The 26,966-nt window shown below is 43.7% G+C and overlaps 1 protein-coding gene across 1 annotated transcript; it reads right to left on the bottom strand.

Annotated features, from left to right (window-relative positions):
• Positions 1-44: 44 nt before the first annotated feature.
• On the bottom strand, positions 45-23,436 carry SMIM19 (small integral membrane protein 19). The gene is made up of 3 exons (XM_048510648.1): positions 23,150-23,436; positions 3,942-4,066; positions 45-1,120 (listed from the first exon to the last, which is right to left on the bottom strand). Exons 1-3 carry the CDS (start codon positions 23,266-23,268, stop codon positions 1,053-1,055), a joined length of 312 nt encoding a protein of 103 aa, XP_048366605.1. The 5' UTR covers positions 23,269-23,436; the 3' UTR covers positions 45-1,052.
• Positions 23,437-26,966: the final 3,530 nt, after the last annotated feature.

Consider the following 26,966-nt stretch of genomic DNA (forward strand, 5'->3'; position numbering starts at 1 on the left):
AACAACTGCTACATGTCTTCAAAATACTCATAAATATTGAAATATAAATTATTCTTGTTATTTATTTTATTTCACTAAAATTATTATAAGTTGTGTCTGACATTTATTTGTAGGCTAATTCTGAACACCGCTGGTGTGTCAGTCATGTAGCTCTTGAGGTACATTCAAGATTTACCAGTTATTACCCACCATGGCCTCCTTGGTAACAACCCTCCTTTAAAGGATCATTTAGAAGCCATGGGGAAAGGTTGGCTTCCATAAAGAACTACAGCTTTGCTAAACACTTTATCCAGCAGGGAATTTCTCTTAAATCATTAGCACTGTAATCTGCAAATATGCTCCGTACACTAACTCTGCTGAATTTTCTACCAAGTATTTGCAACGGCACAGAAAATATAAATATTTTTGTATTATATTTTAAAGATATTTTTTCATATCATTTTAAAAAATAAAAGCCAGAAAACCATTAAAAAAACTATGAGCAACAACCAAATAGGTATTCCTCTGCATTCTGGTTTGTTTGACCAATGGCCACCATGTTGAGAGATACCCATTAGTGAGGCACAGCACACTGGCATGAACTTCAGTCAAACAGGAAGACCTGCTTCTCCCACAGTCTTCTTATCTTTCCATATGCTTCTTTGACCAACCAGGAGATGTTGTATTTACTGTGAACCTCTCAACATAAAATTCTGCTCATTACCCAAACCAAACTATTAACACTCAGCTGCTTCCAAGGTACCATAAACCTTTCCCAACCCTCTGATTGAGAAACCACTACTTGAAACAAGCTGAGATGTCCACCATGAAGTCTTCATGATCCCACAAATCTCCTGCTTTCCTGGAAATAATTTGTAAGGTAGCGACAAGAATAGGAGTAATATTAATTAGACTTTCATTTTTGAAGTTTCACTCTATACATATTTATGCAGGACCAGCCATCAAAAATGGTGAACAGGTTTTGACAAGAGAAAATATATTCCATTAAAGTTGCACAGAACCAACTGCCCAGTCACACCCCAGGTCCCTTTCTTGACTCCAGGTTTGAGACTTCACTCCACTAAAAGCTGTACGCTGTCAGTCTGTTTCTGTGGCTGCTGCTGCTGGTCATATTTTCTTGCTAGGAAAAAAAGGGATTTAGATGCATCATTCACCTTGTAGAAAACAGCAGAGTTAATTTAACATTGACAAGTCATTTAATGCAAGGCCATTCTGATTTGCTAGGTAATGCTGAAGGAGACATTTCATAGCTTGTTGAAGCAATTTCCAGTTCACAGCATTGGGATCAAAATGTACCTCAGAATACAAGAGCTAAATATTTTAGGGGCATGCATAATTTTTTTTGGTATTTTTCGGATTCAGCTTTAGAAGACCCAAACATTTTAGAATTTTTCTCCAATGTCTTTTCTATATTTTTTGGTTCTTTTAAAGCTGAAAGCAAAAAATTCTGAGCCGCAGAACTAAATGCTGGGCTCAGCTGAGCCAGTCGCAGCACTCAGCTCTGGAGGCAGCAGGGGAGAGCTGAATGCTATAGGTTGGGCTCAGCCAATCCCAGTACTCAGCAGCTCGGTACTTCTGCTGCTGATGCCCCCGAAGTCCATGCAGGTATAAGCACATAAGAACATAAGAACAAGCCAGCTGGATCAGACCAGAGTCCATCTAGTCCAGCTCTCTGCTATTCGCAGTGGCCCACCAGGTGCCTTTGGGAGCTCACATGCAGGAGGTGAAAGCAATGGCCTTCTGCGGCTGTTGCTCCCGAGCACCTGGTTTGTTAAGGCATTTGCAATCTCAGATCAAAGAGGATCAAGATTGGTAGCCATAAATCGACTTCTCCTCCATAAATCTGTCCAAGCCCCCTTTAAAGCTATCCAGGTTAGTGGCCATCACCACCTCCTGTGGCAGCATATTCCAAACACCAATCACACATTGCGTGAAGAAGTGTTTCCTTTTATTAGTCCTAATTCTTTCCCCCAGCATTTTTAATGAATGCCCCCTGGTTCTAGTATTGTGAGAAAGAGAGAAAAATTTCTCTCCGTCAACATTTTCTACCCCATGCATAATTTTATAGACTTCAATCATATCCCCCCTCAGCCGTCTCCTCTCCAAAGTAAAGAGTCCCAAACGCTGCAGCCTCTCCTGATAGGGAAGGTGCTCCAGTCCCTCAATCATCCTTGTTGCCCTTCTCTGCACGTTTTCTATCTCCTCAATATTCTTTTGAGGTGGCTTCAGTGGGTAACTGAGAGAAAGGGTGAGGGCGAGGCAGAGAAGTCTCCCTTTTTTATTTACAGCAGCGAGAATGCAGCAGCCAGAAAAATTAGGTATTTTTTGGGATCCCCTTTAAGTCTCCCTTAAATTGTTGCCAGTTTTTTGGCTGAAAATAAATCCGAAACATTTTTTTTCAGGTTTATTTTTTCCGGATGCACAGCCCTACTGAATGAAAACACTTCATTTAGTGATTTTTTTAAAAAAAATTAATTGCTGAAATGGGTATAAACTCAAACCTTTTTAAGTAGGTGGGGACCTCTGTAATTCTGAGACAGTATGGTGGGCACAACCACAAAATGGTTGCCACAAGAGGTGGAGTCATCCACAAAATGGCTACCAGAGCTTACCTCCAGTCATGCAGCGACAATCTCTGTGCTGTAATGGCAGCTGCCGCAGAAGTAGGTCTTTTTAAAAAAATCTACATAGGAAATCAGATCTCCAGTACCCATTCAGATGCCCTGCTGGGCAAAAGTCCCACCTGGCCTGACCCACTTTCTAAAAGCCTTTGGAGGGCCCAGGAAAAGTTTCAGTGGGCACCACGGTGCTCACAAACATCACATTAGCAACCCCAGCACTAAAAAGGACAGATAAAAATTAACTGTAAAGTCTTTTTCGAACCGATTAACCAAGCTGGACCCTCTGGCTGCACATATACATTTGCAGTTCTGCCATGTGTTTTGCAAAGTAATTTTGGCCTACCAAAAGGTAATAGACCAATCTTCAGTGTGCCTGACTCCCAGGAAAATGTTGTTACAATTACACCATAACTGGCCACAAAGCAGCTCCTGCTGCAACTCCCAAGTTGTTACAATCTCAAGAACTCCATGCAGAAGTTCCCCTCAGTCAGTGGAAAAGGCCTGTCAAATTCTGGTTTAATTTTCAGTATTAGTCTTAGAATTTTCTGCTTGTATTTCACTTTGGCAGGTTCCATTCCTCATTAATAGAAAGCATCCTATCTGTTGGAAAATCTCCTTATAGAGATCTTTCAGAACCCCCTCTGTGGGTCGAGGCAGGAAACAGCGTAAAGTCCTTCTCTTCCAACACTATCTAGAGAGGGGTAGGTGCATGACTTAAAAACAGCTTCTACTGACAGGATTCCTGTTTCTTAGCACACAGAGAACAAACTGCCCCGAGGGCACATTGAATAGGCAAGAGCTGCATGCTCTAGGGGAGGTTCGCTGGGTGTAGAGTGTGGGGCCAGGCTCAAGAGTTTTTGCGTACCAGATAAACCTGGCTGGATCCAGAGGTGCCATTCACTTCCTCTGTCAGAGGAGGAGAGAACAATCCCTACTTTTCCCCCACATTGCTTGTGAAGAGTCCCTCAATTCCCCACCTCACCCCAGGAGAATTTCAAGGGGCTCAGTGATCTGCAGCAGGAAAAAGGGAATACAGAAATTCCACACTGACAGCTTCACTCCACTGGCAGCTGGTTGTATCCAACCCTCTGTGTGTCAAGATCCAAAAATGCATCAAAGGGCAATTTCAGAACACCTGATGCTCTTCATTACATACCCCCAGCATTAATTCTCTGTATGCTGCACTTTTAAAGTATGACAGCTTTGAAGCCCTTATCTCACCTGTACCTCTTTGTAATATGTATGTCAAACTGCAATTTTACTTTAAAATATGGAACTCACCCAGATCGTTCAGATCTTCAAGAACAAACCTGTACTTACCAATAGAGTACATCTCTAACTGCTGTCGAAGGCGGATTTTTTTCACACTGTCATAAAAGTTTGGCTCAGATGGTATCTTTACAGTTGGAGGTAGTGTAAAAATTCTCATGATCTTCCTTTTATTTCTGAAATGAAAAGTACAAGCAAAATAAATATAAATAAATTTACTTCCCTATCTCAAGTAGTTTCACTGCTGAATGGGCGGCAAATGGTGTGTAGATGTTTCTCCTGGTAGGCTGGAGGACATCTCAGGCATGAACTCTTAAAAACGTCACTTCCTCTGCTGTCCTCCCTCTCTCTCCAGTTGTGGACTGACCACGTAGTATAGACAAACACTCAAAGATAATAATTCTAACATACATACAACTAGAACTCTTGTAATGGACAACTAAGATTACGTATATCTAACACGTCTGGTTGATACCAGTAAACATAACATTCAGAAAACTGTTCTGAGGAAGGGCTGAGATGTCCTCCAGCTTACCAGGAGAAAGGCCCTTCACGGTAAGTGCCCAATGGACCATTCTCCTGGAGGTGGAGGACATCTCAGTCTGGGACCTTCCAAAGCAGGGTCCCTCCTGCCCTCGGATGGGAATCAATTTTCTTTGACTATGTTCAGCATACTGGTACCAAACACAGTCTGATGCGCCGCCCAGGAATTTAACTTGTAATGCCTCACGAAAGACGATGCAGAAGACCAGACAGCTGCTTTGCAAATATCTTCCATAGAGACCTGCTGTCTAAGGGCGGCATTAGTGGCAGCACTCCTTATTGAGTGCGCCGTGATTCCTGACGGAACGGATAACCTAGTATTGCTGTAAGCTTCTGCTATACAGGTCTTGAGCACATTGCTAATTGCTGCTCCTGACATCTGCTGACCCAGTTTGGGGTGAGCAATACTGATGAATAGACTATGCGATTGTCTAATAGTTTCTGTGCACGATAAATAAACTTTATGAGATCTACACACATCTATCTTATGCCATAGTCTTTCCCTGTCATTTCCAGGTTTTGAGTAAAACGTAGGAAGATTGATTTCTTGTTGTAAATGAAACCCCGAGCTGGCCTTTGGCTTAAAAGTTAGATCTGTGCACAGAGTAAATCTGTCAGGATGAATAACACAACAGTTTGCATTAATGGACAGAGAGCTAATCTCTGACACCCTCCTAGATGAAGTGACTGACACTAAGAACAACAGCTTCATTCTTAGCCACCAAAGGTGGATGGATCTGATGGGCTCAAAAGGTGACCTAATTAGTGCCAGTAACACGGTGTGCCGATTCCAGGAAGGAAATCTGTGAACACTAGGGGGTTGAGATTGTGACACATCCTTTAGAAAACAGACATCTGGATGTTTTGATACTGATAGGCCATTCATTTTTAGCCATACCGTGGACAGCCCTTCCATTTGCCTTCTTAGACTGTCCGCTCTCAGACCCCCTCTTACACCTTCCTGCAGGAAACTAAGAATATTGACAATTCCTGGTTTCTCAGGATCCACCTTCTTCCACCTGGCCCATCTCACAAAAGCCTTCCAGATATAATTATACATTCTGATTGTGGATTTGCGCCTGGATGCTAATAATATGTCTACCACTTCTTCAGAATACCCTTTCCTTCTTAACCTTGCCTGCTCAATAGCCAAGTGGTCAAGTGAAGCCTGTCGGTGTCTGGATGCCAAATGGGACCCTGAACCAGTAGATCTGGTCTCCTTGGTAATGGAATTGGATCCCCTATTGCCAACTCCTGTATGTTTGAAAACCAGGGTTTCCTGGGCTAATGTGGAGCAATTAAAATCATTTGAGCTGTTTCCCTGAACAACCTCTTCAGTAACCTCAAACTGAGTGGAATGGGGGGAAACGCATATAGGGTGACTCTGGGCCAGGGGGCTATGAGCATGTCTGTCGCGCAAGCTGACCGACAAAAGTAACAGGTCATGAATGCCTTGAGTTGAGAGTTGCTCTGAGTGGCAAACAAATCCACTTCCAGTGTCAGAAGTTTTGTTATGAGCTCTTTGAAGACCTTGGAGATGGTCTGTCTGCTGAGCTCAATCGGCCCCGATTTTGAATGGATGAGCAGGTTGTCCAAATAAGGATGAACGTGGATGCCTTGTTACTTTAACAGTATGATGAGTGGTAGGATGACCTTGGTGAAAACACACGGAGCAGATGACAACCCAAATGGAAGGGCTCTGAATTGATAGTGATTCTGTTCAATGCCGAACCTGAGAAACCTCAGATGTGCCTGATGAATGGGTATGTGAAGGTATGCTTCTGTTAAATTGAGTGAAGTGAGAAAATCCCCTTCTCATAGGCACGTGGTGACCGTGCGTAAGGTTTCCATCTTGAAACGTCTTATTCTGATGTGGCGGTTGACATACTGTAAATTCAGTATGGCCCTCCAGTCTCCTGTCTTTTTTGTCACTGTAAAAGAATGGGAATATATCCCTGCATGTCTTTGGTTTGGTGGTACAATTTCTATGCCCTGTATCTCCAATAAGTGTTGAATTGCTGTTATGTTTCTGGACCTCTTGTCCATTATCTTGCTTAGGGGTGAAGGGAAGAATCGTGGACTCGGAATTTTGGCAAACTAAGACAAATGATTTCTGACCAGATTATTTCTTTGGTCCATTGATTCACGACTGGTTGTTCCCATTGTTGACTGAACTGGGCCAGTCTGCCTCCTACTGGTATAGGAGGGTAGTCAGGATCACTGATTTTTGTCCGGTCTGGGGAAATGGTCAGATTTTCCAAAGGGATGAAAATTTCCCCTGCATCTATTGAAATTATGTGGATGCCAATTGTTTCTCCTTCCCTCCCTGGTTCCCAAATTTTGGTTTTGGGTGAAGCTACGTTGAGGACGAAAGGATCCCCTAGTGTTTTGCCTTTCTTGTCCAACAAAACGAGGGAGGGTTTTCCTTTTATCTTTGCCCTTGACTAGGATAGCCTCTAGTTCCTCACCAAATAATTTGTCACCCTCGAAATTATATCCTGCTACCACTGGCTTGGAGTGAACATTTGCCTGCCAGGGACGCAGCCAAATGCTGCATCTGGTGGACACTGAGGCCACCATGGAATGTGATGACATGGAAAGAAAGTCCAGGGAGGAGTCTGCCAAAAATGATGCCCCTAGTAATATCCTGTGTATGCCTTCTCTGACTCCTCTTTCCTCGGGTGGTAGCATTTCCAAAACCCTTTCTAGCCAAACTATGATGGCTCTTGCTACTGTAGCCGAAGGTAGCAACGCCTTCATGGATATTGCAAGCCACTCATGTGCCTTTTTGAGTGATAAATCTACTCGTTTGCCCTGAGGGTCCTTAACGGATCCCTCACCATCACAGGAAACCAGACCTCTAGACTGAAGTGCTACTATGGGAGCGTCCACTTAGGGGGACCTATAATAGCTTATTAACGTAGTCCGGCAAGGCATAAAGTTTCTTGTCTGCTGGAGGCATAGCTTTGCTGGCCACCAGATTTTGCCATTCTCTTCTTCTCTCAAATGACTCTGGTATAGGAAAAAAGGAGGTATTCAAATCCTCTTGAGGGAAATAGTCTTGGTTCCCTTTAGGGCGCCCTCTAATGGCCTTTAGTCGGCTTTAACTAGGAGGGTCTTCTGCGTCTGTAGAATCCTGTAGTTCTAAGGCTGATATTGTTTTTGCAATTAGGAAGGGCAAGTCTTCCACTTTGAAAAATCTGTGCGTCTGGTCAGAACTTGTTGAAGGTCCTTCCTCACTATCCGAAAAATGAGCCCCTTCCTCGGGGTATTCCCCTTCGCTAAGTTCCTTTGCATTGTAGCAATCAGGAATGTCTTGTTGAAACTCTATGGCCGGGCACCCTGGGTCAATATTCAATATTCAAATGACCTTTATTGGCATATGTACATATTTAAAACATTATAAAACATTAGGATAAAATGCCTTTGCTAGAAACTTAGCCACATCTTCTTTTCTTCTTGGACGGTGATCCTTTAAAAGATAGCGAGTTTTGTCCCTATCAGAGTATAGGTGATTAGTATTCAGATGGGGATCAATGAAGACTCTTCTTAGGGTGCTATGCCGGGTACAGTATAGCAAGATGTGTGCTATAGTTTCTTTTTGCTTGTCTGGGCAATGGAATAATCTGTCCTTTGCTGGGATCTTTAAATATCTTCCTCTAAGGTCAGCCGAGGGCAATGTGTTCATTTGTGCTTGCATAAATGCACGTCTCAAAACTGGTGCTGTTAAATTATAAAAATATGCAGGTAATATTTTATACTTCAGGGTGAGACCTAGATTCAAAGGAGAACAAATTTTGTTGGCATGCGAAAATAAGTGTTGCATCTCAGTGTCCAGGATTCTTTGTTTGAATTCCTTACATGTATATGGTTCTTCTTGATTGAGAAGTCTAAAGCTAAACCTATAGATTTGATTTTATTGGTTATTAATTCATTCCATTTTGACTGTTGAAAATCAGATAGCACGTCCCAGATAAGATTGCCATGCCGTGCCTTGAAATGTAGGTGTATCCAATACTTTATTGTTTTTAGCCATACTCTGGTTTCCATGTAATTCACACCGGTTTCCAGGCACAAGGCAGAGTAGTTCACACAATCTGGGATTCCCAACAGACTGCGGAGAAACTTGGCCTGTATTAATTCGTTGTTTAATATTGCCGCCAACCCAAACAGGGCCCCATACAATAGTTGAGCCAGAAGTTTTGACTGATAAATTGTAATAGCCGATGGTACGTGTTTGGCTCCTTTAGTATAAAAGATATTGCCCAAAATATAATCCCCAGAGGGAAGCTTTAGTACTACCGATAATGGGAAATGTGCCCCCCCAAATATCAATCCCAAAATTGTTAAACAGTAATAATCCTTCCATACTTGGGAGAATAGCCAATTATTTGCTGCAAGTCAAGGCCTTAAGAGGTATGTAAAATAGGCAAGTACAAAACTATTTAAATGTGAAATACTCCATACCTCTGATACTCCTGGGGTATTTTAGAAGGTGTTTATAAGGAGCTCACTGTTATTTATTGCATTTTATGGAAATTTAATTAATTTTTAGTATTAGTAATTTATAGTATTAGTAATTTATAGTATTATAGTAATTTATAATATCAATTAGTATATACAATTTATAGATCTTGGGGAAGGCTATACCTTTTTAGTAAATAGGCTATGAATAACGAATATCTTAATCCTGTCTTTTAAGTGTAGTTTTACTATACCTGTTCACAATCCCGTGTACAATGGAATGGACAAAAAAATTTAATCTACGTTATTTTTATAAATGAAGTGTGATTTTAGAATGTAAAACTACTCGTAGACGCCATGTACAACTCTTTTAAATTTAGTGATGGTCTATACTCACGTTTTTGTATCTTATGCCAATAAAGGTCTATTGTATTGTATTGTATTGTAGTATAAAAGAAATGTTTAATGCAGCTGCACTTTGGCTAGTTATGGTGGTAATTTGTCTCAGATGGTTTGACCAATTAAGATTGTTTTGAAAGGTCACTCCCAGGTAATGAAAGGATTTGACCTGTTCGATTGTGTTGCCTTGAAGGTGCCAAGTGTGTGGCTTCCATGCTTTGCCAAAAACTAGTATTTTGGATTTTATATAGTTTAATTCCAATGTGTTTTCTTTGCAGTAGTTGGAAAACGAAACTAATAGACAACTAAGCCCTACTCTTGTACGCGACAATATGACCGCATCATCTGCATACAGGAGAATCGGGATTTCTGTAGAATTCAGGGCAGGACAGTGACTGTTCGTTTGGCGTAAATATGGAGCCAAATCTTGTAGGAATAAGTTAAAAAGATAAGCGGTCAGTACACACCTTTGCTTTACACCTTTGTTTGTTGGTATTGGAGAGGTGCAATGTCCACTGCTACTATAGCGGATTCTACAATTGGTATCAGTGTAGAGTCTTTGTATAAGGAAAAGCAAGCAGGGGTCTATGGTGATGGCTGTCAGTTCGCTCCATAGCAGCGTCCTGGACACAGAGTCGAACGCACATTTAAGGTCAAGAAATGCCGCGAATAAACCACCTTTCTTCAAATTACCATATTTTTCTGCTAGGTGATTTGGGACAATGCAGTGATCGTAGGTAGAATGTCCTTTCATAAACCCGATCTGTTTGGGGCCAATTTGGGTTATTGCCCACTTTGAGAGTTTCTCCTGCAACTGTAGTGTGTAGAGCTTTCCTGCCACTGAAAGCAAACTAACTGGTCTATAGTTGGATGGATGATTCGAATTGCCTTTTTAAAATATTGGGACAATTGTGGCTGATGTCCCGTCTTTGGCTATTTGGCCACTATTGTTTATCCCTGAAAAAAGGAGGCTAGGAATGGGTCATGAGGGGGAGTTTGGCATGCTGTTCCCGTCTGGGATTGTTGTGTCTGATTAATTCTGCCAATAATCATTTGGGTAAACTCAAGGGAAGAAATGGTGCTCCAAGCTCTGGGATTGTCTGGTAAGTCTGAGTTGACCTGCCCTCCTTCTTTAGCGTGGCTCTGACCTCCCTCTACTGACCCAGCACCATCCGTGACTTGCCTGTGTTCAGAAGAACCTCTGGCAACTGCGGATGGTGTCTCCATGTGCCTGCGCTTTGGGGAAGCTTTCCTTGGAGTGCTGGGTGAACGGTTTCGTTTAGCTCTGCTATTTTGCGGGGCAGATCCGTGACTTGCCGAGTCCTGGCACCCTGGGTGGGACGGCTGGTGGTCTGAAGAGACAATGGGACTTCTGGAGACTTCCCTACTGGACCCCAAGTGGGCAGAGGAAGCTCTGGCCATCGCTGCTCTAGTTGCCTCAGTAGCAGAGCGAGTGAAGTTCTCCCTATGCAGGGAGAATGATCTGTCAGTCATTTTGGTTACAAACGGTTGCTTAGCCCTTTTGCGCCAACCACTTCTAACTGACGCCCTCTAGTGACCGTTAGGATTATCTTTGGGGAAAGCCCTATGAAGGGAAGGTAGAAAAAACACATGGAGGGAACAATTATACAGACAGTCGGGGAAACTAACAGGGAGGAATTTAAACAAAAGCAGAGGGAATCGAGGTGAAGATAAGGCTCTGTAAGCTCATGGATAGAGAAAAACGCTGCGGAGCTCTGCGGAGCCCTGCTCTCTTGACAGAGGCACAACTGGAGAGAACACAACTGGAAAGAGAGAGATGACACAGCAGAGGAAGTGACGTTTTTAAGAGTTCCTGCCTCCTGGACATAGAGGAAAGCAAGTTCCAGACTGAGATGTCCTCCGAGGAAAGCAAGGTCCAGACTGAGAATACCGAGGTACAAAGTGGCTGGCCCAGACATGAGACTTTCTGCTGAAAGTGGCCAAAGACATGTCCAAGAAGAGCTCTTCATGTGACAATTGTCATCCTGCTGCAATTCAGAGTCCATGAATGGCCACCAAAAGCTGGCCCAAAGGACAAAGTACACAAGATTATTGTGGTTCTACAACTGCGTCTGTTTGTGAGGTCCCAGAGTGCGTGGAGGAACAAAGCCAAAAGGCTTCTGCAGTCAAGCTTCATCTCAGGCACGAACCTTAAAGAAAACCTCTCCGCCCTGCCCCAAACTTAATATGGAAATGGCAATCCCAGACCTTCTTACTGGCAGGCTGCTGGCAGTGGGGTTGCATCTAGGTGATTGAGATGCATTCCTAGTTCAATGTGATTGAACTAACCAGCCTGCTATATGTTACCACTGCCATTCTGGGGCATTCTTTCCTTGATCTTTATGGCTTCACACATCAAGTAGGCAACTAGGCTTTCCCCTGAAACTTTGGTCTCATGAGAACTAGGATTGTTTCTGTTATCTTGTGGGGGCAGGATGTCAGGTGGCTCTCTATCTCTATACATCCCCGACCTTGGGGCACTTCAGCTCCAAACTAACTCCTCATATTTCTTGGGAAAATGGGAGGGGGGACTAACATTGTAATACAGTGGATAGCAAAAGCCAGGTTTGCCAGAACTGGCTTTGTCAAGCTGGGTGCTTCAATGCCAATCAATAAACGCTACTGATCAACAATACAGAGTCCAATGTATTGTCAAAGGCTTTCATGGCCAGATTCAATTGGTTGTGGTGGGTTTTCCGGGCTGTGTGGCCATGCTCTGGTGGATCTTGTTCCTAATGTTTCACCTGCATCTGTGGCTGGCATCTTCAGAGGTGTATCACAGAGTCCGTTTATTGCTTCAAGGTTTGAGACCTAACAGCTGCACACTAAGCACTCTGAACAATAACTGAGCAATCGTAGTTGCATTCTTCCAAGATCACTGAAAGTCAATGAAGGACTAAGGAGAATGTAACTCTGTTGAGGACTATTTTATTTATTTATTTAATTGAATTTATATACCGCCCTCCCCTGAAGGGCTGGAAGAAGATTTGGTTTTTATACCCCACTTTTCACTACCTTCTTTAGGGGGTGAGGAGAAGCTGACATGACAACTCCTGAGGTTTCTCAAGACATTCAGTGGTGGTTTGCAATCGTTTTCATGGTGGGGGGGATGCAAAAATGGGTTTCCCAGATTCTAGCCTTATACGTTAACTATTACACAGCACTGGCTATCTCTATCTTTAAGGAGTTTCAAAGCGGCTTATTTTTTTAAAAAAAACTATTTATTAATTTTAATGTATCGCTATTACAATATTATCATCATTAAACTTATTCCAATTGTAGAATAAGCAAACAAAACAATCTATAAAAAATAAAATACAAAAAATAGAGAAAAATGCCCTAACAAATTAAAAAACCAACATGTATATATAAGTCATTTCCACAATTATAATTCATGACAATATACAATTTCTTAGTTGAATATGGACTTCCCCATCATGATGGCTGAATCTAAAGGATAAGAAAATCAAACAAGGTAAGCGTCTTTATATTAACAAAATTCTTCTAAAACTGCATAATTTTCATATTCTTTTTTGAAGTTCATTCCATAACGTGTTTTATGATGGTTTGTTTTTAACAGTTCTTTTCCAGAAATTGCAAATAATCATTCCACATTTTCTGGTATCTATGCCAAGGTAGGTCTTTGATCTTAGTTGAGAGTCTGTCTAATTGCATATATTCAGAAATTTGTGATAGCCAACGTTTTTGCTATTTTTAATTTAGTTGCTGTAGACTTATATAGGATTAGGTCTACATTTACATTTGGGATTTTTTAAATTCCTAACCCCAGTAAATATAACTCTGGGGAGAAGTCTAGATGTATCTTTAAAGTTTCTTCTATAATGTTGTGTACTTTTTCCAAACATATTTTATTTTTGGACATGTTCTCTCAGTAATGTGCCAGTCTCTTCATGGCATCTCCAACAGTTTGGAGTATAATTTTTATATATTTTAGCCAGATGGCTTAGGGTGAAATACCAATGATGGGATAGTTTAAGATAGTTCTCTCTCAGCTCTAAGCTTGCTGAGAATTTACTCATTATCTGCCATGCATCTTCCCAGTCCTGGTATTGTATTTCTTTCTTAAAAAGTCCTCTGCACACCTGATCACATCTTTAATGCTCTCCCTTTCTGTTAATAAGTTCAACAAAAGTTTGTATAATTTACTTAGTTTCTTTTTCTGTTCACATAACGATATCTGGTCCAGATCTGTCTTTTTAAAAATTAATTGCCCAATCTTTGTTGTCTTTGTTATACTGTAATTTTATCTGTTGATAACCAATGGCAATACTCTTCGACTAACTTAATGTTTTGTATTTCTTTAAGTGTTGTATTTTCTTGGTTCCAAAGCAATAATTCTGTATATGTAAGCCATGGTTTATTGTTTGCATTTTGCAAATTTTGGCAGCTCTGTTTATGACAATCAATATGGGGTTTTAGCTTAGAAAGTAAGTTTATGTTTCTCCCAGACTGCTAACAATGCTTTCCTATGTGATTTTTAAAACTGAGAAATTTCCCTTTCGTGTTAAGCCATAAATACTTGCGCCAACTGACACTATTGTTAAATTCCTCTAGGTTAAGAAGATCTTCATTTTCTAGGATTATCCACTCTTTTACCCAGAGGAGAGTCGCCACATCATGATACGATTGTAAATCTGGGAATGCGAAGCTGGCCTTTTTTTTCACGTCCACTAATGCAAGATACTTAATGCAGTATTTTTTATTGTTCCATATAAAGTTTACTAATTCCTTTTTCCATTCCATAATAATCTTACTGCTAGTTATTAACGGTAAATTCTGGAATAAAAATAAGAGTTTTGGAAATATTGTTTTTAACAGTTCTATTTGCCTGAGATCGAAAATGTCACATTTTTCCATATTGACAAGTCCTTTTTTATTTCTGCCCATATTTTTGTAATTGTTATTAAATAACTGATTATTATTATTTTCTAGAATAATACCTAAGTATTTAACCTTTTTTTGTACTTGTAAACCAGAAATTTCCGTTATTTCCAAATTTTCTTTATTTGATTAAATGTTAAGAGTTTCATCTTTTTCTTATTCAATTTAAATCCAGCCTGTTGTCTGAATTTTCCAATAGTGTCTACAGTGGGAGCTAAATTAGGGTTAGGGTTATCTATAAATTGGACCAGGTCATCTGCATATACCTTCAATTTTATACTAGTTTTTTTATTTTAATACCTTTATAGCAGGTTTCATTTCTCAATTTATTCCACAGAACCTGTAGTACTAAATTGAAAATTAAGGATGACAAGGAACACCCTTGATATGTTCCTTTCTGAATAGGTACTGACTTAGATGCCAGCCCATTTATGTTCAAAGTAGCTGTCTGAGAGTCATATATGCTATTTATTGCATTTGCAAAATTCCCTTCTATTCCCACCTGCCTTAAAGTGTGTACCATGAACTCCCAATTAATGTTATCGAATGCCTTTTCGGTATCAATGAAGGCTAGTGCTAGTTTTGAACTCGGGTTCCATTCTAAATGCTCAATTGCATCTATAACTGTTCTTATATTGTTAGTTATATACCTATTCCTAATGAAACCCATTTGGTCTTCTCCTATATAATGTCGAATTACTCCTTGAAGCCTTTGTGGTAATACCACTAAGAAGATATTATAATTGGTAGTAATCAGCAAGATCGGCCTAAATTTTTCTACCGTTAAGTCATCCTCTGTTGATTTAGGTATTAATGTGATAGTGGTGTGTATCTATGGCCCTTTTTGCACAGGCCAATAACGACGCCCTGGGGATGGCAAAAACGCCATCCCCAGGGAGCCGTTAGCACAGGCGGCGCTGCCAAAATGCAGCAGCGCCAACCTGGCTCCCTTCCCCCTTCCCCAGGGTGGCCTCAGGCCACCCCCAAAAACCTCCCTCCTGGAGGGAGGTTTTTGGCACAACAGCGCATTCCCAGCGGTGCGGTGCGAACGGCACCGCCGGGAATGCACTGTTGTCCCTGTCCCTCTCCCACTCACCTCATCGCCTCCGTCGCCTTGCTGGCCTCCAAAGTCCCTCCCTCGCTGTCCTCCAACCCCTGGAGGTCGGAGGGCAGCGTGGGCGGGTCTACGGAGGCCAGCAGGGCGACTGAGGCGACCGGAGAGGGACGGGGAAGAGGCAGGTTGGCCGGGCAATGGTGCTCCGCGGCGCCGTCATCCCAGCCGGTTCTGGGACCGTCCATGCGGACGGTCCCAGCGTCAGCGTCATCCATGTGGAAGGGGCCTATGAATCTGGTGTTTTTGCTGGAAGACAAATATTCATTACTTCTAGTAATTTAGGGTCTAATAAATCTTGAAATACTTTATAGTATTTAGAAGTATATCCATCAGAACCGGGTGCTTTGTTGATTTTTGTCTTGTCAATTACATTTTTAATTTCTTCCAATTTAAATGCTTTATTTAATATGTCTAAATAAGGAGTTTCTATTTTCTGATTAATATTGTCTCAAACATAATTTTATCATTTTGCACTTTTTGTATGTATAGTTCTGCTTAGTATTTCACTATTTTTTCTTACATCTGGGTAGGAGATGTTATAGTTTGGTTTCCTTCTTTTAATTTTGCAATTATTCGTTTCTCTTTATCTTGTCTCAATTTAGCAGTAACCCATTAACTTAGATTTTTCGCATTATAAAAGTTAGTTTGTTTACAGTTTCAATTTTTCCAGTGCTTCTGATTGCCATTGATCATGTAATGTATCTTTAAGAATTTTAATTGCAATTTTTTTAATTTCTAGGTATTTTTCTTTGTTTTTGTTCCAGCAAGGTAAGTTCGTTAATTATTTCTTTCAGTTTTTCCTTTTTCCTTTGTCATTTTGAATCCCTCCTGCAATATGATTCCTCTTATATATGCCTTATGGTCATCCCAGATAACATTTATGTACTGAGTTATCATTAATCTGCAAGTATTCTGTTAATTTATTTTTACATTCCTGTAATATTGCAAAGTTGTCTAGCAGCCAATCCTCATAAATGGTGTATTATTAAGACTTATTTGCCATTTAATCAGGTTATGGTCGGAAATTAATCTTGGAAGGATTGCGATGTCTTTGATTTTGGAGACAAATTGGTTTGAGGCCCAAAAGATATCTATTTGGGGTGAGATTTTATGTCTATTTGAATAGAAAGTTAAGTCTTCAGCCCTTCCCCAGGCCTCAGCAACACGCCGGACAGTCGTAGGGACGGTAAGTCGATTGGGCAAGGGGGAGGGATGGCACCTTCCAGCCACAGCTGGAAGCCGCCATTTCCCCCAAACCTTGCTTAGGGAGTGAGGTGGGAAAATGGTGGCTTCGCGCCGCTGGGGAGGAGTGAGGGTGGCGCGGATGCAAAGCCACAACCCCTTGTGAATAGCTCCCCCGGGACAGCGTTTTTGCCGTCCCCAGGGCGCTGTAGAAGGCCCGTGCGGAAAGGGCCACTGACTCATCAAAAGAACTCAAAAACCACCTAACCTACAAAGTTGAAATTTGGCACACCAGTTCATTATGTGGTTTAGGTGCTTACTAAGAAAGGATTTTTCAAAATATTCAGTCTTACTTGAGTTATTACACATTTGCTGTTGAACTCTGGCCATCTGCATGAACATTCTAAAGGTGACTGTTAAAAACCTGCTTGCCAAGCTAAAGGATGCAGTACAGGGAGTAAAAATGATTCATTTCACAGGAGATTTTAATGAAGGGCACTTTGACGCTCTACTTCCATGTGTCGAATCGACAAGCTCTGATAATGCCCACCAAACAACAAGCACAATTGAGCCAATGGTGGCCCAACTGGATTCTACCACCGACCTCCTCACCACATACGAACCTATTCCTTCTGTTGAAACTGCTAAAGGGAGAAGAGGGATTAAACGCAGAAAGCAATTTACAGATTCGATTAAAAAAAGACAAGGGAAGCTACTGCAAAATATGCGAAAAACAACCCAGAAGTTCACAGACAGGCTGTGATGAGGTATGTTGAATGTCACCCCGAATTTCATAGAGAGGCTGTGAAAAAGTATTCCTCTAACAATCCTCATGTTAACCAGACCGTTACAGCCAAGTACAATAAAAAAAGATTACGAATCAAATTATCACCTTGGACTAAAAAATATTTGTCGAGTTTTGAATATGGATCTCACATTGATTACTGTGCAGACAAGGTGATTGATCTTGGACTTCGATCGCCCTGTGCTTGGTATCATGCTCTGAAGTGGCGGGATGAGCCCCCAGGAATTTGCTGCAGTGGGGGTAAAGTTCAGCTCCCTGCCATTCAACCCTACCCTGACCCTCTTCACAGCCTTCTCACGCATCAGCATCCAATGGCAGAACACTTTCTTTTGCTTCCCGGAAATACAATGGATGCTTCCAAATGACGTCTTTTGGAACCCGAGAGGTGAAAGAGCAATTTCATGCCAACATTCCAAGTGCAGGGACAGGTCTACCACAGGATAGGAAGCCTCATGACGGGACCCCAGCAGCAGCCAACATTTCTTCAGATATACTTTGTTGGGGGTAATAACAATGAGAGGGACATTCAGAGTGCTCCAGAGTAAGTTCACCTGACAGCTTGGTCATTCTTCAACCAGAGAGAAAAACCAAGAATATTGTTTACAGGGAAGTTTTGAGCACTTAATCTGAGGGAGAAATGAAAACTGAATGCTGAACAAGTTATTAGTATGGCTACGTAGACCACAAAGCTAGGGGTGGTGATTATTTGCCTTTTAATGTTTTATCCTGTAACAGAAACTCATCCTACCGTTTGCAAATAGTTAATAGAGTTTATGAATTCATTACATTTGAAACGTTCACGGTATTTTTATCAGGTAACTTTTATATTTTCACTGTTTTAGTATTCTCAGTTTTTAAAGGATCTTTATTTTTATGAATTCCTTAAATTGCAACCTTTAGGGTATTTTTATGCCTACGTTTTATATTTTCAGTATTGTTCCAGTATGTATATTTTTATGAATTCATGCCATTTCAAACTTTAAGGGTAATTTTATCAGGTACGTTTCATATTTTTAGTATTTTTCAGTAGTTTCAGTTTTTTTGCCATGCAAGGGAAGGGGAGGGAGTGAGGGGTGGCATGCACGGGAGGGGAGGGAACCCAGCATCTGGACATGGCCCACCCACCCTAGCAGAGGGAGGGGGAGGGGAAGGAGTGAGGGGTGTCATGCAAGGGAGGGGAGGGAAGAGGGGTCATTTTTTATAATTTCCGTAGCGAAGCATGGGTATCCTGCTAGTCATTAATAAGGTGAAGACATATAAAACAAATCTATGTAATACTACCTGTAAATATACAATCATATAGTCATTTTCCATGAGACGAGCAAACAAAAATAAAGTAAATTTGAGGACAGCACAACAGAAAATCACAACATAAACTTTTTTGTCCTTCAACTGATACTAATACTCTTCTCAACATTTAATTAGCTCAGCTAAAGAGGAAAATACCGACTTGGTGTCTATCTTTTACCATCTTGGTGTCTATCTTATCTACCTTATTATCCACCTTATCTAAGCAACAGTCAAAACAACAACAAATTCAAATAAAAGGTAATTAATTACCCAGGTATGATGATATTTTCTATCTTGCCAAGTCTTTTTTATTTTTCTGCATGAATTCTTGCATCTTGGCTTCTGAGTTTATAGTCTGTTTTTTACTTTTATAGGTGAATGGTAACACTTCCATTATCTCCCGACAGAAGAGGATGTTTTTCCTTTTAAGAATGTCAGAAAGAGGTAAGTATTTCTTTCGTCTTTTTATGGCTGCTGGTATTTCTTTCAAAATTGTAACCTCAGTGTTTTGAATCCTTACCTTCTGTTTGGACTGCTCCCTCAGTACTGCATCCCTTGTTTCTTTTTTAAGGAATGAGATGATATTCCTTGGCACACTGTTCTCTTTCGCATATTGTGAGTTAACTCTGTATTGTGTCTATTTCCATCTCTAATTCGTCTACTTAATACTCAATAAAGTTGACAATTTCTGGTATAATCCTTTTATCCAAGGATTCATTGTTTATTTCTTTCAGTCCTCTTAACCATGTGTTCTTTGTTTTGCTTCTTAGCTCTATTATAACAAGCTTTTCTTCTAAAGATGCTATTTGTTTGTCTTTATAATCCAGCTTTTCTTCCATAGTAATCATCTCTTCTTTCATGTCGCTGAGGTCTTGCCTGGTAGCTAAAATAATTTCCTCCAGTTTTTCGACCTGCAATATTTCTTGTTTGACCTCCCCAAAATTACTCTTTACGTCCTTTTGCATTGTGGATATCATTTCCATCATTAATTCCATTTTAGGGGATTGGTCTGAACCTCTTCTTCCTGGTGTTATGTCCTCATATGTTACAGCTTTGTCTTTCAACTGAGGCTTGTCTGTTTTTATTGGTATTTGCCATGATGTTTCAATTGATTTTATCAGGTATCAGCAAAAATATCTTCATCTTGCCAGTAATGATCTTATTTAAGCATACCTAAAACGTTGATACGTCCTACTTAATAAATAAGTCACCACTTCCTTAAATAAAATGACTCAAGCTGTTATTTTCCAGTTTTCCTTGTCCTTTTCCAATTACATAGCTCCATGCCAGAGCGTCATTTTCCTAAGATACAGAGCAGCTCTCAGCTGCTTACGTTCTCCTTCCAAAACAGTTTCCACAAAAGTCCCTTCCACTCCTTCAGCCACAGCTCTGTGATCTCTCCTTAAAGTGGAATCGAATTAGATGGACATGTGGGCTAAACCGTGGAAAGAGGGGAAAACTGAAAGTGAAAAAGAAACTTCCCTCACAAACTCTCTAGCCCTTTGAACCACAGTCCATCAAAGTCCAGCTCATTCCCCACAGCACGCCAGAGAGTCGAAGCTCATCCCTGCACTTCACAAAACGTTCCTCCAGTGGGTCACTGTGAGAGATGACAGTTCTTAGAATAATTCCTTTCTCTGGTAAATTAAAGATTCAGCTCTCTGAATGTCAATTAACTCATTCAGAATTAACACAGCAAGTCTTATTAAGTTTGGCTTTGGGTGCATGTAGAGGGGGAGGACTGAAGTCTCCTGTTCGCGTCTAAACGGTCCTTCTTGAGAGTTCCCAACCTCGAAATGTCAGTCGCCCAGCTTCCAAAAGGCTTGGCAAAAGTGGGGTGTCCTTCCAGCTCCTAGAAGTCAACCACTAATCCCTGTAATACAGGGTCACCGTGGGTTTTGAATGAGGAATCAGAGTCCCTCGACTAGAGGTGCAGTCGCTGCCCTTCTCACCAAACCAGAAGTCCTAGGAGTCTGAAAGCAACTTATGATCACCTTCCTCCCCCCCTCCCATAGGCACCTTGTGAGGTAGGTGGGGCTGAGAGAATTCAGGGAGAACTGTGACTGGCCCAAGGCCACTTAGTAGGCTTCATGTGAAGGAGTGGGGAATCAAACACTGTTCTCCAGGTACTAAATGACGATGATTACACTATCAAGCATTACATAGCATGGTATAGAGGTTAAGAGCAGGTGGATTAGACTCTGGAGAACCGAGTGTGATTCCCCACTCCTCCACCTGAGTGGCAGAGGCTTATCTGGTGAACCAGATGTCTTTCCACACTCCTATATCCCTGCTGGGTGACCTTGGGCTAGTCACAGTTTTTCAGAACTCTCTCAGCCCCACCTGCCTCACAAGGTGTCTGCTGTGGGGAGAGGAAGGGAAAGGCGCTTGTCAGCCACCTTGAGTCTCCTCACAGGAGAAAGGTGGGGTATAAATCCAAAGTTGTCATCTTCTTCAAACCTGCTCATTCTTTCTTTTATAGGCCACATATATTCTGTTCTCTTTAGTATATTTATTACATTTGTACACAGCTTCTTCTCAAACAGTTTACATTTTTAAAATACTACAAGACAATTATATGTAATTATATAATTACAAGCTCTTTCACTGGAATGTGGGGGGGAGTAAGACATTGAACAGGTCACACCTCCTCAGGAATGCTGTGTTTTTTTTACCCAGACCAGTAAAAATTTGTTGTTAAAGATCTTCTAAGGCAGGGGTCTTCAAACTATGGCCCTCCAGATGTTCATGAACTGCAATTCCCATCAGCCCTGCCCCTTGGCCATGCTGGCAGGGGCTGATGGGAACTGTAGTCCATGAACATCTGGAGGGCCATAGTTTGAAGACCCCTGTTCTAAGGCTTAAAAACTACGGAGAGTAGGTCCCAAATATGTAAAAGCAAGGCAGTAAAAATACTTCCATTAATCATTGCACTGGACTCTTCCATTATGATGATGCCCCTGAGTTGTTCATTCTACTATTCAAGTCTATTCAACAGCAATTACTCCCAGGTATAAGGGTTCTTAGGATTCTTAGGAAAGAAGGCTGCTGCACTGGGTGCTGCTGCACTGGGGACAGCAAGCCAAGGGTGATGCTGCCCCTTCCCCCTAAAAATGGCCGATGCAGCGTTCAATGTACTGGTTTTGTGTGCGGTGGTGTTAAGGGCTGAAAGGACTCAGGAAGCTGACTAAAGCCAGCCCTGCCTGTTTGGCCCAGGCTTCTGTGCCGGAGTAGTGCTGGTGCCTGAGCATTGCGCTGCCATGCAATTCCCCAGCACAGGTGTGCCTTTGCGCAGCGTAAATGGCCCTTAGGCTGGTGCCAATGGCGTAAGGGGTAATGCTGCCTCCTGAGCAATCCCCCCCCCCCCAGACTGCACTGTGAGAGCCTCTTATTTCAGCTTTCATAGATTAGGATCCCCTTTGTCAGATTATGTGAGTTGATTTGTATGTGGCATTAAGAAAAAGGGAAAATATAGGTGTTATGGGAATGCTGAAAATAAATGAGTTGCTCCACTGACCTTGAAGACTAACACAAGATTTTACTGTGAAATATCAGTGAAGAGTAAACCTTTAAATTGTGAAGCATGCTAAACTCTTGATTGGCACACAATTAATTCCGTCTTGACAACATGAGGGGGAGTTTTCTCAAGGCCATCTTAATGAGCCATGGGGGTACAAGGATTGCAATGCTGTGCTAGGGTTTAAAACCCAGGTTTGAACCCCCACTCTGCCATGCAGCAAACCCACACTTTCAGCCTAACAACAGGGCTGTTGTGAAAATTAAATGAAGTCGATGGGAATAATGTAAGGCGGTGTGGTTCCCTACTGGGGAGAAGGTATAGTATAACTAAAAATAATTGCATCATCTTTGGTCATGCCAACTTCCTAAAATCTTCCCTCTGAAGTTTTAATAAAATGAGTTACAAACTCTTCTACTGGAATTGGGGTGTGTGTGTGGGGGTGTGTGTGTAGGGGGTAGGCAGACCAGCAGCTACAAAAACTATTTTGTCATCGAAGATGCAGCTGCAAAGACCCGTCCATTAGAGGCGGGCCAGACTCACCTTGCAGGTTCCCAGGCCAGGCCGGGCGGCGAAGCCCCTCCTCGGAGCCGGCAGCGACAGAAAGGCCGCGTCTGACCCCCCCCCCCCCCGCGCGCGCCCAGCGAGACTTGGGGGGGAGGGGTGTGCCAACCCGCAGGTTTTCCTCTGCTTCAGGGCCCCGGGGGGGGGGGGCAGTGGAGGAGGTCTCTGAGGGAAGGCAGCTGTTGGGCCGGCGCCATCTGCCGCCTCGGGTGGGCGGCGGCGATCCGCCTCGCTCTGCAGCAGCCGCCACCCGGGCACCCTCCTTGGGGGTCCTGGCCTGCCTGAGCAAGCCCCGCCCCGCCCCGCCCCGCCCCGCCCCCCTTGTGGGCCCTGGGGAGCCCCCGCCCCCGCCGCGGGAGGGCCCCCTGCTCAGCAAAGGCGGCGGCCTCCGCCCGCCCCGAGTCCCCGGGCCTCTCCGGGCTCCAGGCGCGTGGGCGGCGTGGCTGGGCAGGGCTCACCGGCGCGCGTAGACGAGCAGGGCCAGGCTGGCCAGCACCGCCAGCAGGTAGACGTTGGTGGCCTCGTTCCAGGCCTCGTGCACCGAGTAGTCCAGGCCCTCCTCGCCCGCCGCCGCCATCGCCGCCGCCGCCGCCCTCCCGCAGGAGGAAGAGCCGGGCCGGGCGAGTCCCGCCTCCGCAGGCGAGAGGGTCGTGGCGGCTCCGAGGCTCCGCCCTCCGTCGCGGAAAGCGGCCCTCCTTGCCCGCCCGCCCGCCCGCCCGCCCGCCCGCCCGCCTCAGCCCTCGCCGTGCCAGGGGGACGCGGAGGGAGGGGCGGAGGGAGGGAGGGAGGGAGGGGTCGCCGCGGAGGCAGGCCCGGGGGAGGGAGCCCCTCCCGCCGCCAGCAGCTCTCGCCCGTCCCGCTCGCAAGAGACACGGGGAAGAACCGAGCGTTCGCTCATCCGCCTCAGAGGACGGACTCCGTTTCTCTGGAAGGGGACGCGCGCGATGAGTCCGTGGAGGCGGCGCGGCCCTCTTTTCCATTCTCCATCCAAGGATGATTGACTTGCATTCCACTGATGAAGAGTTGCGTGAACCGTCCTGGCGTTAAGACAGATCTTCGTGCATGACACGTGACACCTTTGGAAGGGCACCACAACTTCGTGATAACACAACGATGCGTGGGAACGGAATAGCATTCTGGACTCGCTGTTAACTCTGTACGCGAGGCAGTTTGATGCAACCGCGCTAACGTGATAGAAAAGAAGGACGAGCCTCGCAACGTCCCCTTTAAGAGAAGCGGAGTGGAGGAGAGAACGCTCAGACTCCCATCGTTTATTCCCAATATAGTTTGAAAACGGGTTAAGGACGGAGGGGGGGGGGTTCCCTCTGGTTCAAACTCCCCCATTACATGTCCGAAGCTCCAACCCCCCCCCCTTTGTGGTTTTTTAAAAATATCTGTAAGTATTTTTCTGGTTTTTGGCCTGCAGGGGGCGCAATTGTTAGGCTAGCAGCACCAAGATTTCAGGGCTGTTTTGGCAGAATCTCCTGATGATACCACCCAGTTTTTGTGAAGTTTGTTCCAGGGCAGGGGTCTGCAACCTGCAGCTCTCCAGATGCTCATGGACTACAATTCCCATCAGCCCCTCCCACCATGGCCAATTGGCCATGGTGGCAGAGGCAGATGGGAATTTTAGTCCATGAACATCTGGAGAGCCGCAGGTTGCAGGCCCCTGGTCCAGGGGGTCCAATGTTATGGACTCTCAAAGGGGGTGCCCCATCCCCCATTGTTTCCAATGGGAGCTAACAGAAAATGGGGGGTACACCTTTGAGGGTGCATAACTTTGGACCCCCTGAACCAAACTTCACCAAACCTGGGTGGTATTATTAGGAGAGTCTCCTAATGATACCCTGAAAGTTTGGTGCTGCTATCTTAACAATTGCACCCCTGACAGCAGGCACGCCCCAAGTTTCCCCAGATTCTCCTCTTCGGCATGGATTTAAAGGAAGAATCTGAGGTCCCCAGTTTAAACACTGAAAGTGATGCTATTCCAGGGTGGGGGAGAATCCACCCCAAAACAGCATTACTTTCAATGTTGTTTTAACTGGGGACCCCAGATTCTCCCTTTAAGGTGGATTTGAAAGGAGAATTTGGGCTCCGTAGTTTAAACACCATTGAAAGTGATGCTGTTTGGGGGTGGATTCCAGCATCACAGCGGCCACCCCTGGGGGGGGGGGGGTGCGCAAAACCAGTGGCGTAACTAGGCAAACTGGGCAAAACCTGAGTTTGATGCCCCCCAGGCGCGTGCCCAATGCAACACGCACCCTCCCCCTTGTAGCTACGCCCAGTGGCATATCTAGGCAAACTGGAGTCTGGCGCCCCCCATGGGCAGCCACCCTCCCCCACTGTGACCAAGCAATGATTTTTTACACCAGGTTGTTTCAAAGTCACCATCACATTATAGAACATGCCCCAACTCACAAATCTGAGCACAGCAATAAGCCATGCCACACAGCAGAAATAATTTTTTGAAAACATTTTCAAAATGCTTTCAAAATGTTTTATTACTGCTATGAAAACATTTTATGGTGTTGTATCCAGTACCCCCAATTGGGGGAAACAGCATCACTTTCAATGTTTCAAAGGAGAATCTGGGCTCCCTAGTTTTAAACCAAAATGATGCTGGAATCCACCCCAAACAGCATCATTTTTCAATGGTGTTGAAACTAGGGAGCCCAGATTCTCCTTTTAAATCCACCTTAAAGGGAGAATCTGGGGTTCCCAGTTTAAACAACATTGGAAGTGATGCTATTTTGGGGTTGATTCTCCCCCACCCTGAAACAGCATCACTTGCAATGTTTAAACTGGGCACCTCAGATTCTCCCAGATTCAGCCATCCATGTCAAAGGCAAGGGGATTTAAAAGGAAAATCTGGGGAAATTTGGGAGGTGCCAGCTGGCAGGGGTACAATTGTTAAGCTAGCAGCACCAAACTTTCAGGGTATCTTTAGGAGACTCCCCTAACGATATCACCCAGGTTTGGTGAAGTTTGGTTCAGGGGGTCCAAAGTTATGGACCCTCAAAGGTGTAGCCCCCATCTTCTGTTAGCTCCCATTGGAAACAATGAATGATGGGGCACCCCCTTTGGGAGTCCATAGCTTTGGACCCCCTAGACCAAACTTCACAAAACCTGGGTGTATCAGTAAAATATTCTCTTGATGATACCTCCCAAGTTTGGTGAAGCTTGGTTCAGGGGGTCCAAAGTTATGGACCCTCAAAGATGTAGCCTCATCTCCTATTAGCTCCAATTGGAAACAATGGAGGATGGGGCACCCCCTTTGGGAGTCCATAACTATGGACTCCCTGAACCAAACCTCACCAAACCTCGGTGATAGCATCAGGAGGGTCTCCCAGAACATCCCTGAAATTTTGGTGCTGATAGCCTAAAAACTGCGCCCTCTGCAGGCAAAAAATGGAAAAACACTGAAAATACAAAAAATCCCACAATCAAACCTGCGGCCCCGCCCCAGGGCTGCGCCCAGGGCAACTGCCCACTTTGCCCAATGGGAGGAACGCCTCTGCGCAAAATTCAGATTTTTCACCAGCCTCCATTTTCCCTTGTTACGCCTCTGCCCAGAGGGGAGGGCAGAAGGGGCTGCTGGCTACCAGCTGGGAGCCTAGTTAGTGGGGGGGAGGGTGGGGCAGGGAAGTCTGCCATCCCCGGTCTTGGAGAGCTGCTTTTACAAGTACCGAGGCCAGGGCAGGGCTTGGGGAGCATGGGTGGGGGCGTGGCCCCATCCCCCCCACAAAAAATCTATACCTACTTCCCTGGGGTTTTACATTGTGTAACAATGTGTTACGTTGTGTTGTTACATTGTGTAACAATTCACATGTTTAGGTTGTAGTGGCTTTATATATCTATAGGATCGCCCTTTTGGTGACGGGTAAATAAAGAGGGAAGCGACAGAGTGCAATGCGCTTCTTTTTATTACATGCAACTTGTAGCAGTTACCTTGAGCTAGGAAGGCATCTCAGTCACCAGATACAGTCCCCCGACAGATAGTTAACGTGGCTACACTGAATGTTCCCTGGCCAGTCGTTTCTGGGTCTAAGAAAGATGTTGAGGAACACCTCTAATGTATGGTTACTTATGAAACAAAAATATCCTTTTGTCCGGAGTGCTTTTTCCCATTGTAATTTCATTCTCAATGAGATGCCAAGGCCTCGCTTTTGAACAGAGAAGGGCTTTGTGTTAAGTAGTAATTAAGAGCGTCTTAAAACACAGCCTGGTCTGCTCTGTTAGTGTTTAACACAAAGCTGCCAGGGGAAACCAGTCCTA

This window comes from Sphaerodactylus townsendi, linkage group LG11 (genome assembly GCF_021028975.2).
Source record: "Sphaerodactylus townsendi isolate TG3544 linkage group LG11, MPM_Stown_v2.3, whole genome shotgun sequence".
NCBI classification, from domain to species: Eukaryota; Metazoa; Chordata; class Lepidosauria; order Squamata; family Sphaerodactylidae; genus Sphaerodactylus; species Sphaerodactylus townsendi.